The sequence below is a fragment of the Tenrec ecaudatus genome, chromosome 18 (genome assembly GCF_050624435.1).
Source record: "Tenrec ecaudatus isolate mTenEca1 chromosome 18, mTenEca1.hap1, whole genome shotgun sequence".
NCBI lineage: Eukaryota > Metazoa > Chordata > Mammalia > Afrosoricida > Tenrecidae > Tenrec > Tenrec ecaudatus.
The window spans coordinates 29,005,573-29,021,291 of record NC_134547.1 but is presented as its reverse complement, the minus strand read 5'-3'; the positions used below and the strand labels follow the sequence as shown (position 1 = coordinate 29,021,291).

At 45.6% G+C, this 15,719-nt stretch overlaps 1 protein-coding gene across 1 annotated transcript in view; it reads left to right on the top strand.

Moving 5' to 3' along the window:
• The window catches only part of WDR88 (WD repeat domain 88), a 55,110-nt gene that overhangs the window by 30,208 nt on the left and 9,183 nt on the right, over positions 1-15,719 (top strand). Inside the window, exons 5-8 of the mRNA XM_075536691.1 lie at positions 631-769; positions 3,736-3,865; positions 6,624-6,811; positions 9,448-9,530. Coding sequence (XP_075392806.1) covers positions 631-769; positions 3,736-3,865; positions 6,624-6,811; positions 9,448-9,530 — 540 coding nt within the window. The remainder of the gene's footprint in view (positions 1-630; positions 770-3,735; positions 3,866-6,623; positions 6,812-9,447; positions 9,531-15,719) is intronic.

Sequence of the window (15,719 nt, the reverse complement as noted above, 5' to 3'; positions counted from 1 at the left end):
GGCCAGATACAGACTCTGCTTCATCTTCTTGCTAAGACACATGGAGCTATGCTAGAGCCCTGGAGCCGGAGGAGCCACGTGGAGACCCATGCCAGTGCTGAGATGCTTCCACTGCCACTGGATCCACGAGACCGTCCACCCACTGGCCTGTGATATTCCTGCATTCAGGGTCATTGCATGTGCTGTGTGAATCTGAAGAGGAATTTATAGACTGGTATTAGACATATGGACTTGATCTGGCCTGAGCTGCAATGTTTTCTTAACATACAATTGCTCTTTGATATAAAGCTCTTTCTTATACACATGAGTGTCTATGGATTTGTTTCTCTAGTCCACCCCAACTAACACATCTTCCATATTCTATATTCATTAGAAGTGAGTCTCATATTCATGGTCCCAGACATGGTCCTAGTGCAGTGTCTCACATGACTGAAGAGTGAAAAGAGAAAACATTTTGTTAATTAATTAAAATTTAAGTTAAAAATCCAGTTTCTATATGCACAAGTGCTCATTGACCCCATGGGACCTGTGGGTACCATATGGAACAGGGGATACGTACAAGCTTTTTCTCATCACCAAGCAGTCTGAAGATCGAGAAAGAAACCCCTTTTTGCTTGTTGGCCATTTCAGTGGAAGATCAAGCATGATAACTTCATAGTGTCCTGTAAGTTTTCTCCTGATGGCAAGTATATGGTCTCTGCGTTGGATGTGGACTGTGGACTCTATATAACAGATGCAGTCAATGCCACCACCATCGCACACATTAAAAGTGAGTATGCATGGCCCTCCTGCTTGGTTCTCTTAGCCCTGGGAACAGCCACTCAGCACTCGACTGACAATGGCTTTAGATCATTTTAGGGCAGCGGTTCTCAACCTGTGGGTCGCGGACCCTTTGGGGGTTATGCTAGACAAGGGTTCTCTAGAGAAATAAAACCAGGACACTAATGATTTTATATATATATGACATAAGAAATAAACAGCTAATTAATCTATAAAGCAGTACAAATGGCTCAGTGCAACTCACTTCTGTGAGGCAGCTAATGCACTGGCAGTCCTTCAAGTCTTGAGGTTCGCTGGGTAGTCCTCTGTAGAGCAATTCAGGCTATCTGGCCACAGGCAGCAAACAGCAAGGCAGGTCCCCAACAATCAGCCAGATGACAGGGTCTGACAGTTCCCAGCTCAAGAAATGTATACTCCAGTAGCGTGGTGAAGCAAGTTGTGAAGGAACCTCAAACTATAGCTACACAGTCCACGGGTTAGGTGTCCCACAGGTAGTGTAGCTTGCAAATTGAGGCACAGAACAAGCTAAGTCAGCTGCACACTGGTCTGATCATCAAAGAGCAAGAGACAAGAAAGGCAAGGCTTGCCGAGACATTTATCTCTCCATACTTCAATTAATCCCACATGTGTTCATTGGCCATGTTGGCACAATAAACTTACCTGTCACAGGGCTTGAACGACCCTTTCACAGGGGTTGCCTTAGACCATCAGAAAACACATATTTCCAATGGTCTTAGGAACCGAGACACTGCTCCTCTATCTGTCTCCAGGCGGGTCTTCCCCCATGCAGATACACTCATATATGAGTACCTGGCATGATGATATCATCACGCTAGCTCCATCACACACACCTCAGACAAATACAGGTGTATGTGACAGGGTTGGCACCATAATGTACTTATGCAGACCAGTCACACATGTCTAAAGAGCAGCTACTGTGTAGAAAGCAGTTACTCTGTTAAAAGCAGCTACTGTGTTGAAAGTAGCAGTATTAGAGGTAAAATGACACTTTAGGAATTTTAATTATTGGGTAAATGTAAAATCATCACTGCAAAAAAAAATCTGTACCATGGGAACTTAATCTGGATGCTGATCAGTCTTTTTATATTCAGCTGTGGTTATGTTCATTTTGTATCAATGAAAATACATCCTGCATATGAGATACTTACATTATGATTCATAACAGTAACAAATTTACAGTTATGAAGTGGCAATGAAAATAATTTTATGGTTGGGGGTCACCACAACCTGAGGAAATGTATGAAAGGGTTTTAGCATTAGGAAGGTTGGGAACCACTGTTTTAGGGGATGAAGTGGTAATTGTACAAGTCACATCATTCAGGCTGAGACACAGATTGATGTAATACAAGCAGAGACAGGTACCCAAGATGGATTTTCCTCAGATTCTATTCAGTCTCTTGCTTGTGAAACATGAAGAAGCACTCACTGTTCCTTTGTAAACTCATGTGGCCAAGAGTCGGTCTTTTCTTTTTCCTTTGTTAATGTTTTATTGTGAATTGGGTGAAGGTTTTCAGAACAGAACTGTTTCCATTCAACAATCCACACACATTTTGTTTCATCTCCCTGATAGCAATCCCCACAACACCCTGTTTCCCCCGATTCCTGTTTCTATCCCTGGCTTCCCTAACCCTTGTGAGCCTGTCTTTGGGTAAATGGTGCCGTTTGCATCTTGAGTGGTTGGTTATTCCCCCGTGGTGATTATTCCCCTTATACGTTCAGTTCCAGACCTGAAGGGTACCTAAGGGTCACAGTCGCAGGGTTCTTTTTTTATGGTCAATCATTCTATTTTTATTTTTCTTTAAAAATATTATTATTTAATCATTTTACAACTCATAACAATCCATATATACATTCATTGTGTCAAGCACATCTGTACATATGTTGCCATTGTCATTCTCAAAACATTTTCGTTCTGCTTGAGCCCTTGGTATCAGCTCATTTCTCCCCACCCCCCCTCCCTCCCTCATGAACTATTGATAATTTATAAATTATTATTAATTTTCCATGTCTTACACTGACCTATGTCTCCTTTCACCCACTTTTCTGTTGTTCACTCCCCGGGAGGGGATTATTTGTAGATCATTGTGATTGGTTCCCTCTTTCTCCCCCACCTTCCCCTTCCCCTCCTGGCATTGCTACTCTCATTATTGGTTCTGAGGGGTTTATCTGTCCTGGATTTCCTGTGTTGCCAGCTCTTATCTGTACCCATGTATATGCTCTGGTCTAGCCGGATTTGTAAGGTAGAATTGGGGTCATGATAGTCGCAGGGGGGATGGTGGGAGGAGGCGTTAAAGAAATAGAGGAAAGTTGTATGTTTCATCAGTGCTAGACTGCACCCTATTTCGCTCGTACATTCTTTGTGACACTTCTGTGAGGGGATGTCCAATTGTCTAAAGATGGGCTTTGGATCTCCACTCTACCCTCCCTCTCATTCACATTGATATAATTTTTTGTTCTGGGTCTTTGATGTCTGATACTTGATCCCATCGACTCCTCATGATCACACAGGCTGGTGTGCTTCTTCCATGCGGACTTTGTTGCTTTTCAGCTAGATGGTTGCTGGTTTATCTTCCATCCTTTAAGGCCCAGATGCTATATCTTTTGATAGCTGGACACCATCAGCTTTCTTTACCACATTTGCTTAAGCAGCACCCATTTTGTCTTCAGCGATCATGTCAGGAAGGTGAGCATCACAGAATGCTGGGTTATTAGAACAAAGTGTTCTTGCATTGAGGGAGAACTTGAGTAGAGACCAAATGTATGTCTGCTACCTTACTACTTAACATATAAATATGTACATAGATCTAGTTCCCTGTCGTTATATATACCCATATTTGCATATGTACATACCTGTATTTAGACCTCTATAAATGCCCCTTGCTCTTTCCTCTATTTCCTTTTACTTTCCCATGAGTCACTTTTTCTCTGTCTCAGATCACCACGAAAGGTTAATCACATCATGCTGCTTTGACTATGACAGCCGAAAGGTGGCCTCCGTCTCAGCGGACAGAACCGTCAAGATCTTGGATGTTACATCCCAGGCCACGCTGCTCACCATCAGGAAGTGAGAAGGGGGCAGAGTGTTCCTGGTGTTCCCTCCTGGCCCCCCACATGCACATCCTTAAACCATTGGCCTGTGAGCCAGCATCCACATGGAGGCATCTTCGGGGCCTTCTAGGAGCCTGGAGAAGGGCAAAGGGAAGGAGGCAGGCAGGTCACAGGGAAATTACCAAGTGTGGCCTGTGGGCGAGGCTGGGTGTCAGATACATTTGTTCTAAGGTGAGCCAACACTGGAGAACGCTGTGTGGAGCTCCTACAAAGCGTGAATTGCCAGCACCTCCTGATACATAGGAACACCTGATGATTTGGGGCCTTGCGGTGGGGCAGCCCTTCTCCAACAGACCTTGAGGCAAGAGCCCAGAATATGGACACACCGTGTCCCCATGCCTGACCCACCCAGCTGTGGCCTGTGCCAGCCTTTCCCAGAAAGCTGAGATGTCCGTGCAGGATTCACCACTCACTAGCTGTGTGATCTGGGTCCTTAGTTTCATCATTTGCAAGCTAAGAAAACAGTGGTGCCCACTCATGGCGGTGGGATGGGTGGGCAAGGCCATGGAGATTTGGTGGAAGAATCTCACTTTCCATGTGGGAGATGTTGGAAAGGTGGGGTTCCTACGTGGCAGCTCGAATGTCATTTTGAGGCTGAACAAGTTTCAGTGGAGTTTCCTGCCTGAGATGGGCTTGAGATTTACTGCCAGGAAATCAGCCAATGAAAGCTCTATGCAGTACAAAGACCCTCTCCCATGGTGCAAGGGTACACTCATGAGGCTGGTGTGAGGATCGGGTAAGATAATACATGGCTCCACGGTGAGTGTTACGGGAGAGGGACTTCCATGAACATCTAGGTCCACATGAGATGCCCCAGAAGGAGGGGCAGTGGTGGAGCGCAGCTCTCGCCACCACAGAGAGCCTGGTCAATGCTCCTTAGAACCATTGGGTTGTGGGAATGAGAGAAGAGGAGGCGGGAAAGGTGGACACAGCTTGGACCACTGGTAATGGACAAGGTAAATATGAGAAACATCCAAAGGCATGTTGGACGCTTTTCAATGTGTTATTTACCCGAATTTTTTATTTCTCTGGAATTGTAGCTCTTAACCAGAAAGCATTGCTGCCTGAAATCACCAGGGTGCAGCCCAGAACTGGCTTCGGGTGCACGGCCCGCATGGTCACGCAGGCTCCCACGCTCGAAGGTGCCCTGCTGGGTTTATCATCTGCTACCCAAGTTGGGAAATTCCTAATCTTTCTTTACCAAGGGCTGCATGTCTTACTTTTGCATTGAGACCTGCAAATTATATCGCTGACCGTGCTAGCTTTTGGGAAATTTGTAATTAGTGGATTTGTGAATTTCATGGTCGTTTTTAAAACCATTACACCTGATTTAGAAGACTCAAAAGGAGAAGGGACATCTTTCCAGCCATGTTCTTGTGCGCTGAGAGTTCTTCCTTCCTGGTATTCTCCGGGTGCTCCTCTCTGTTTCCCTTCTGTTCGGATAAGCTTGTTTAGCCCTCTTTTCGTTAGGTCTGAAGCAGATACACTCTCTTAGTTTTCCTTCCCTGGGAAAATGTCTTGGTTTCCTCTTAAATCCTGATAGATAAATTTGTAGGAGATAGAACTCTAGAGGGACTGAAGGGTTGGTAGGGTGGAAAGGGTGATCCGATTACAGGGATCTACATGTGACCTCCTCCCTGGGGGACCAGACAACAGGAAAGTGAGTGAAGGGAGACATCAGACAGTGTAAGATATGACAAAATAATTGATAAATTATCAAGGGTTCATGAGGGAGTGGGGAGCAGGCAGGAAGGGGATAAAAATGAGGAGCTGATGCCAGGGGCTTATGTAGAAAGCTAATGTTCTGAGAACGATGAGGGCAACAAATGTACAAATGTGCTTTACACAATTGATGTGCGTATGGATTGTGATGGGCGTTGTATGGGCCCCCAAGAAAATGATTAAAAATAAATAAATAAAATCAAACAAACAAAAGAAATCTAGAGGGACAATTAGATCTTCATGTTTCAGCACTTGAAAATTGCAAATGTGTTACTTCCTTCTGGCCTCCCTGGTTTCTATGAGAAATGTGCTGCCGTGTGAATGGCTTATGCCCTATCTGTACGTAAGGTACCATTTGTCTCTCATTGTTTTCAAGGTGTGTGTGTGTGTGTGTGTCCCACTGTCAGATGTTTAATTATGCTGTGTCTTGGTGTAAATGTCTTTGGCTTTGTCTGTGTGGGGTACACCCAGCTTCTTGAATCTGTAGGTTCATTTTTCTGGCCAAGAAGGAGAGAACCCCTTTGTATTGTGATCCAACACCAAACCCGAAAAGGTTTGTTAGTCCATCAACTGCCACTGATGGATTTTTTTTTTTCAATTAAGCTATTTTTTTCTTCAAAACTCAGTGCAATGGTTTTCAACTAGGGGCAATGTGTACCCCCAGTAGGCACGTGATAAGATCTGAAGACATGCTTAGTTATCATAAATGGAGGTGGCTCCGCTGCTAAACATCATGCAGTCCAAAAGACAGCCCTCCCACAACCAAGAGTTAGTCAAAGCTGCAGAGGTTGGTAAAGTCTATGATACTGTGCTGTAGTCAGCTGAAATGAACACCTGGGCCTTGGGATGTCGCGACCCAAAGGAATATTCCCCTTGGGTGACCTGAGATCAGACTCAACCCCCCTCCCCTCCCTCGCATTGCTGTCACGAACCCCCGCAGATGCCCCAGTTGTGAAGTGCTCATCCATGCTCTCCTTCCATCTGTGTTTCAGGGCACATAACAATCTAATTTCAAACTGCTGTTTCACCTTCAGCGGCCATTTCCTCTGCACAAGCTCGTGGGATAAGACCTTGAAAATATGGAACGTCCATACAGGGGAGTTCCGAAGCCAAGGGGCCTGTGTGACTCTGATGCAGGGCCACGAAGGTTCCGTGAGCTCCTGCTGCTTCACCAGAGACGGTGAGCGAGCACCTAGCCTGGGGGAGGACGTGGCGACCGTGGGAGGGCTGGGACAGCGAGTCTCACCATGTTTGCAGCTGCACTTTCCCCAGTGCAATAAGATACAGTAAGGCGCTTTCCGAAGACACCAGCAATGAACGGAGATGAATTTCCACGAGAACAAAGAGTCAGGAGGGAGCTCCATCAGCAGACATCTGCTTACAGGCGACAGGGACTAACGCAGCACGCCTTAAGCAACAAAAGGAATTTGTTGGCGCCGGTGATGCTGCTTGCTTGTCAGTCTTTTGCACGGTGGCGGCTTGCATGGCGCTGCGATGCTGAAAGCTATGCCGCCATTATTTCAAGTGGCTCCAGAGACATTTGGACAGGCTTCTGTGGCGCTTCCAGACTAAGCTAGACAAGGAAGAAGGGGACCTACTGATGTAGTCTTGGGGGTGGGGGGGGGGAAGGCCAGTGTAAATCTTGTGCATGTTAGTGGGACGTTGCCTGGTATCGTGCCAGAAGATAAGTTCCTTATGTTGGAAGACACTAAAAATAATACCTGGGAAGAGCTGCCTTCTCAAGGCAGAATCAACATATTAATGGCCTTGACAGAGTAAAGCTTTCAGGACCTTCCTTTGCAGATGTGGCAGGACTCAAAATGAGAAGAAACCGTTGTAAACTTTCATAATCACATCAGAATGTATGAAGTATAAATCTAGGAAAAGTGGAAGTCATCCAAAAAATGAAATATAACACATAGGAAATTATTAGACAATATCATTAATAGCACATGCAAGTAAACTTGGGTGAAGATAATTTAAAATGGTTGTAGCAGGACATCAGGGAACTGCCAGAACCCAGTTTGGGTTCAGAAGACAATGTGGAGCATGGGATATCATTGCTGATGCCAGACAGATTGTGGCTGAGAGCAGAACATACAAGAAAGATGCTTATCTGTATTTTATTGACTTTGCAAAGGCATTAGAAGATTCGTGAATCACCTGAAATATGCAGAAGATACAGTTTTGCTGGCTCAAAGGGATGAGGACTTAAATTATTAAGTGATGAAGCGTGGCGGCCACCGCCTTCACTACAGATTACACCTGAACATTAGGATAGCAAACCCTCCTTACGGCTGGACCAAGAAGTGATATCACGACATAATGGAGAATAGACTGCAGCTGTCAAGGATTTCATTTACTGGGATCCACAACTCCTTCCATACGCATAGCTGTCAGGAAACCAAATGATGTGCTGCTCTGAGCAAATCCGCCGCCAAAGACTAATTTAAAGTATTAAAAAGCAAAGTTGTTACTTTAAAGACCAATGTGCTCTTGACCCAACCCAGGGGTTGAGTTGTCCATTGCCTCGTATGCTTTGGAAAGCTGGACCATGAAGAAGGAAGATCAGAGAATGGGATCCTCTAAAGACGGCATTGGCGAAGAATGCTGAATGGATCGTGAACTGCCAGAAGGAACTAATGTTTCTTGGAAGGACACCAAGATTTTCCTTAGAACTCTGGTTGGCAAAATCTCAACTTACGTGCTTGGGACATGCTATCAGGAGGGACATTATTAGGAGAGACCGACCCCTGGAGAGGACGATAGGCTTGGTAAAGCAGAGGGAGGCAATCAAGGAGAGCCTTCATGAGATAGATGAATTGGTAGAGTGGCCGCAGCAGTGGCCCGAACATAAGGAACAATTATGAGGATGGTGCAGGACCAGGCAGTGTTTCATTGATTGCACATAGCGTCAATATTCATCAGAAGCTATTCAATAACTCCTAACAATAGCGTGATGGCAGAGTCCAGGAGTAGGTCTGGCTTCAGCATGGTTGGTTAGAGACATACAAACACGGTCAGGAACTCAACTCTTTCTGTCCCTCAGCTCAGCTTTCCTCTTACACTGGGTTCTCTCTTCAAGAAGGCAAAGATGGCTGAGGATCCACCCCGGCCGCTTCAGATGGTGCCAGTACAGTTTCTGAGGAAGACACCCATTGACTTCACTTGGGCCACATGCCTATCGCACTTTAGCAGGGGCTTAAGGGCTCCGGGTCTGGCTGACTCACATCCCCTGAGAGCTAGGGGTTGGGATCATCTCCTCCAGAGCAAGGGGGCTGAATGTAGGCGAGGGTTGGTTTCCCCCAGGAAACTGCTAAGTGAGAGAGGCTATGGATGTGAACAGGAACAATGACAGGCAGCTGCCATGGGCGTCCAGCAACAGTGAAAGAACCTGCGATGATTGTTCTTTGCACCCAGAGCCAAAAGTCATACTTCCTTTAGCTGTGAGTGGGGCTTGTTTTGTGTTTGGGGAAGTGAGAGAGAGGGCTGATCCCCAGCTAGTACATACAGAATCAAGGCTAATTTGGAGAAATACCAGGGCACCTTGGAACAAATTTTCCTCGTTAAATGCCATCTGATGTCTGGGCCAGCCTTACAACTCCACTACCCCTCCCGCTTCTCTCCTTGGCTGTATTGGGCTGAGATACCATGTCTGGTTGGGGCCCATGGAGGCACCCAGGAAGGGGCCTCACTGTCCTCCGATTGAGCCACGGGGCCCTTGGCAGCACAGCTTCAGCCCATTTCAGTTTGACCAGAGGAGGAAGCACGTGGCTGGGGAAGACCGCCCTCCTAAAGCCCCTTTTTGTGTTGCAGCCTCTTTCCTCGTGTCTGGAGGTTATGACAAGACGGTGGCTATTTGGGATGTGGGAGAAGGCTGCCGGAAGTTCTACTTGAAGGTAGGAATGGATCAGATGGACATGGGTACAGCACTAAGTAGCTCTCCAGAGTGGTGGTGGAGTGGTGGTGAGGCAGACTGAGATGCCCCACTAATGGAGCCAACACATATATGCAGAGGGACAGAAACCAGCAAACTATTCATCCTCAATGATGAGACATGGAGGAACCTGTTAGATCTCTCTGGAGCTAGATCTATACCTCGGTCCTTGGCCCCGCATGAGAAAGAATTCACGCCGAAGCCTGGCTCGTGATCCAAGTGAGTTTTATGAGAGTTAGAAGAAGTTTCAGGTTTACACGGCACCCATAGGACTCCTCCCGACCATGCAGCCTGGCAGAGACTGCTCAGCGTCACACAGACAAAGTCTGTCTCCACTCTGGGCTCCTGCCTTTTCAAGGATTCCACAGGGAGGCGTGGTGGATGACCCCTGATCGACCCCATTGGCTGAATTGCATTCACCTAGCCCAGGTGGGCCAATCCAGGTTTAGCGCCCAACCATGCCCACCTGCGGGAAACCTGAGCCTCTGAGCATGCGCAGTGCGCCAATCCTTGTTCCCGTGCTTGGCTCTCTGGGCATGCGTTAACGGACATCCCCCAGCCCTACGCTAGAGCTACCCAACAAACCCACCGGGTGTAGAGCTAGCAGCAGGTGCCAGGGGGTGTGAACAGGGAGGGCCTTAAAAGAGAAGGCAGCATTTGAGCTGAGAACGGAGTAGCAAGGAGGAAGTGGATGCGTGAGGGTCCTGAGGAAGGGCATTTCATGGAGACGGAGCACCAAGTACCTGGACCCAGAGATGGGAGGACGCTCATGAATAGCAGATATTATGTGGGACAGATGCCCTAATAGAAAACTATGGGCCGTCAAAATGATGGGGCATCATTGTGGGGGGAGGTCAGGTGCTTACAGACATCCTCCCTGAAGACACAGCCACCAGACCAAGGGTGGGCCTGCTCCCTGCTGCTGGGAACAAAGGACAGGCCTCGAGTCATCTATTTGGTTCCAGTAGGTGGGGTTTACACCCTACTGATAATGCTTCCTATGGAGATCCAGAGAACAGGTCAAAGCTAAGCTGCCATCCTAAATCTAGGATCCACTGTCTTGTCACATGTATACCCCCAATCCCTCCTCTTCCTATTGCGTGTATGTCCCTAGACCACCCCCTCTCATTACTGTATTACCTATAGTGCAACCCCTTCCTGTGACATATGTCTTTATCTGTACTTAGTGGGCTTGCATGCCCCAAAAGATAGCTAGGCCTGACCCCTGTTCCACAGCTAGATTTCTGCATCCTCCTGGGTCTTGCCATCTCATGGTCGGTCACCTCTCGCTCTGAATTCTTCCATCTAGGACTCTTGGTTTCTCTATGATCCTTGGCCCAAATGTATAATAAGTCCCTTTGGGTGCCCCAAAGCTCAGGTCCCTGGAGCCCAGACTGTCTGAGTCATCTTTCCCGAGAGTCTGGGTTTACATCACAACAAAGCAAACCTCTTAAAGCTGAATGTTAACCCTTCCTGTGTGTAAAAGTCAGTTTGTACCACTATTAGGTTTTCCTGTTTCCACTTCTTTTTTCTTCCTTCTCTTTGTTTTCCAATCTCGTATCTTATTGTTCCCGAATCAGAGCATCTTTGCTCTCTTGCTCTTTCTCTTCCTACCTCACCACATCGACTCACCTCCCACCTCTTTCCAGGGGAGAAGTCAAAAGAACGATAAAGATGTTGACGCAGAGCCCTGACATCATGAGGTGTTGGAACCAGCATGTGCAGTTACTTGCATCTCCTGCAAACTCCTTTTGACCAGAAGGGCAGGGGGTAATTTGCTTACGCTTTAGTGGCTGGAGCTCCTGTGGTATTCTGGGCTAGGTTCGTGGTGCAAACCCACCTGCCACTCCATCGAGAAAGGTGAGGCTACCTGCTTCCATGAAGATTTATAACCTTGGAAACGCTGTACAGGATTGCTCTTAGTGGGGATTGTCTGGATGGCAGCGGGTATGAGGGGGGTGGGGGTGGAGGGGTGGCACAGTGGAAGAGTTCTCAGTTACTTGCAACCCAGACTTGCTCATTCATATGTGTGCTGTTTCTAGAAGACAGAATGTCTCCTCTGAGAGAGATGAGCTGGTCATCTGAGGATCTAATGATTTTTTTTAAGGTTTTTATTGTGAATGAGGTGAAGTTTTACAGAGCAGGCCATACTTTTACTTTTAACAATTCATGTATATTCTGATTCAACTCATCCATTGTAGTTCCCTCAATTGGGATTCTGTCATATACCCCACTTCCTCCTAGTATTTCCTTATTCCATTCCTCCTCCTTTCCTAACCTCCGGAACTTTGTTCTTAGGTAAATGCTGCTCCTTGGTCTTAACTGGTTGATTATTCTGATGTGCAAGTAAGTTCAATTCAGTACCTGGAGGGTAAGGGCCATAGCCTTGGGGGCGCCACCAGTCTCTAGTTGACCAGTAAACCTACGGTAATCTCTTTGATGATTTTGAGTTCCGTTCCACAGTTTCTCCCATTCTATCCAGGACCTTGAGGCAATCCTTTGGAGAGAAGTTGGTAGTGGTAGCTGGGCACTATGTAGTTCTTCTGGTCTCAGGGTGTAGAAACTGATGTTTGCATGGTCCATGGTCCGTTGGACTGATGATTTCTATGCATCTTGCTTTTCGTCTTTCTTTCCTGGATGGAGAGTGACCCATAGCCGTACCTTAACTTAGACGGCAGCTCACAAGCTTTTAAAATGCCAATTGCTACTCGCCAAAATAGGATTTAGAACGCCATCTCTTTGAACTATGATATGCCAATTGACCTTGCTATATAACTCTGTGGGTCTATTCTTTTTGTTTGTTTTTTAAAAATCATTTTATAGGGGGCTCATACAATTCTTATCACAATCTGTACATACATCCATTGTGTCGAGCACATTTGTACATTTGTTGCCATCATCACCCTCAAAACATTTGCTTTCTACTTAAGCCCTTAATATCAGCTCCTCATTTTGCCCCTTCCCTCCTCTCCCCCTCATGACCCCTTGATAATTTATAAATTATTATTTTGTCATATCTTACACTATCCAACGTCTCCCTTCACCCACTTTTCTGTTGTCCATCCCTAAGAGAGGAGGTTATATGTAGATCCTTGTAACCTGTTCCCCCTTTCCACTCTAATTTCCCTCCACCTTCCAGGTACCGGCACTCTCACCACTGGTCTTGAAGGGATCATCTGTCCTGGATTCCCTGTGTTTCCAGTTCCTATCTGTACCAGTGTACTTCCCCTGGTCTAGCCAGACCTGTAAGGTAGAATTGGGATCATGATAGTGGGGGGAGGAAGCATTTAGAAGTAGAGGAAAGTTGTATGTTTCATTATTTCTACCCTGAAAGCTGACTGGCTTGTCTCCTCCCTGTGACCCCTCAGTAAGGGGTGTCCAGTTGCCTACAGATGGGCTTTGGGTCTATATTTTGCACTCACCCTTATTTACAATGATATGGTTTTTGTTCTTCGGTGCCTGATACCTGATCCCTTCGACACCTTGTGGTCACACAGGCTGGTGTGCTTCTTCCCTTGGGCTTTGATGCTTCTGAGCTGGATGGCTGCTTGTTTACCTGCAAGCCTTTAAGACCCCAGATGCTATATCTTTTGATAGCCAGACACCAACAGCTTTCTTCACCACATTTGCTTATGCACATATTTGTCTTCAGCAATCGTGTCTGGTAGGAGTGCATCATGGAATGCCATTTACTAGAACAAAGTGTTCTTGCATTGAGTAAGTACTTGAGTGGAAGTCCAATGTCCATCTGCTGCCTTAATACTAAACCTATAAATATATGCACATAGGTCTATTTCCCCACCATCCTATAGAAATATATTTACATATTTACATGCCTTTATTTAGACCTTTATAAATTGTGAGTCTATTCTTACTCTCGCTCTCATACCTGCTCAGCCTGCATGTCTATCCAAGCATCTACTCACTGTTATAGGATTGTATCTATTACAGTCTTTGCCTCTGTTGCCTTTAACTCTTGCAAACCTCCGTCTTCCCCTGCCTCTGCTATTTCCCTGCTCCCTCATATTGTGTACTGCCAGCCCTTCACTCAAGCCAACCAACACTTATCTACCCTCTAGCTCATGACTTCCCCTTCCTCCCTTCCCTGGTAACTATCAAATACATTTTTTCCTGTGATAACCTTTCTTTTTATATACATACTAGTGGTCTCATATAATACTTTTTCTTTTGTGCTTGATTTATTTTATTCAGCATAATGTCCTCCAAGTCCATTCATGTTATGACGTGTTTTGCAGATTCCTCATTATACTCTAGCATTTTATAGTATTCCATTGTGTGTGTGGTGTGCATAGTAAAGTTATTGTTTTGTTTTAAATCCATCCTTCCACTGACGGGCATGTGGGTTGTTTCTATCTCTTTGCTATTGTGACCACTGCGATGATGAACATGGGTGTGCACACATGTATTCGTGTCATGACTCTTATTTCTCGAGGATATGTACCGAGTAGGGGGATGTTGGGTCGCATGGCATTGCTCTCCTAACTTTGTGAGGAAGGTCCATAGTAGCTGCATCATTTTATAGTCCTGCCAGCAGTGCCTGAGGGTTCCAGTTGCTCTGCTTTCTCATCAGCATTTGTTATGCTTCTTTGTTTGTTTTTTACTTTGCTATTAATCCTGCGTGAGGTGGGGTTTGGCTGCTGTTTTGATTTGTGACTCTAGAACGGCTAATGACTGTGAGACAGGTTTGTTGGCTGCCTGAATGTCTTCGTTCATTATTTGTCCTTTTCTTGTTGAGGTGTCAAATTTTTCTATACATTTTTGAGATTAGTCCCCTGTTGCATATATCACTGGTATTCCACCACCCACCCACCTCACAGTGTGAGGGTTCTCCTTTTAGTTGTTTTGTGAGATATTTGATGCATATTTGTCTCTAACCCCAGTAATTTATTTTATCTTGATCTCTTTGTATGTGTTTCCATGATATTTTATAGTGGATTTATGCTATGTATTAGGGCCCCCAAGCTTGTTCTTATTTTTTAAATTCATGTTTATTAAAGTTCTAGATTTTACTTCTAGGTCTTTGATTGATCTTGTATTCATTTTGTGGATGGTAGGAGATTAGGGTTCCATTTAATTCTTTCACAAATAGATATCCAATATTTCCAGCACCATAAGAGACTATCTCTTCCACATTTAACATGTTTCAACTTTCTGAAGGTGGGTATTTGACCTATAAGCTCATCATTCTATTCCATCGGTGCACGCATCTACCGTTGCACTAGTTCCAGACCGTTCTAACTGCAGTGGCTTTGTGGGTTTTGAAATGGAGAAGTAAGAGGTCTCCTGCTCCGTCTTCATCTTTGGTAGTCTTTTGCTTATCTGGGGTCTGTATAAAGTGGTTGTGTGTGATACGTTCCACCGAGTCTGTTCTGACACATAGCCACCCTGTGCACCACAGAATGAAACCCTACCTGGCCCTGCAGCATTCTCGCAAGTAGTCTCAAGCTTGAGCCCATTGTGCAGTCACTGTGTCAATCCATCCCTTCCACGCCTCTCTCTTTCCTGCTGCCTCTCTATCTTACCTGGCCTGTGTCCTTTCTCAGGGACTGATCTCTCCTGACATGCCCCGAGTCCGTAAGACCAAGTGTCATCATCCTTTCCTCTAAGAAGTCCTCTCACTGTTATTTCTTCCAGGAGAGGCGTTTTTCCCTTTGGCCGTCCATGGGACTTTCAGTTTCCTTCACTAGCACCACAATGCAACCAAATACACCGATTCCTCTTCCTTATTTAATGTCCAACTTTCACATGCATTTGAGGTGGTTGATTGAAAATAACATGGCTTGGGTCAGGCACACATTAGTTCTCAGAGTAGCATCCTTGTTTTCCAAGATGCTACAGAGTATTTATCCAAGGCACACGTCCTTTCATCTCTTGAGGGGGATTTGAGACTCCTACAAAAAGGATTAAAATCAAATTTAAAAAAATTAATGTGTGTGTGTTAGACCGAGTTTACTAGAGAAGCAAATCCAGGGACTTTCATATATATATATATAGGACAGAGCTTTATATCAAAGATCAATTGTATATTGAGAAAACATCCCAGCCCAGTCCAGATCTGATATTAGCCCATATGTCAAATGCTAGTGTATAAATTCCTCTTTAGACTCACCAACACATGCAATGATGCGGA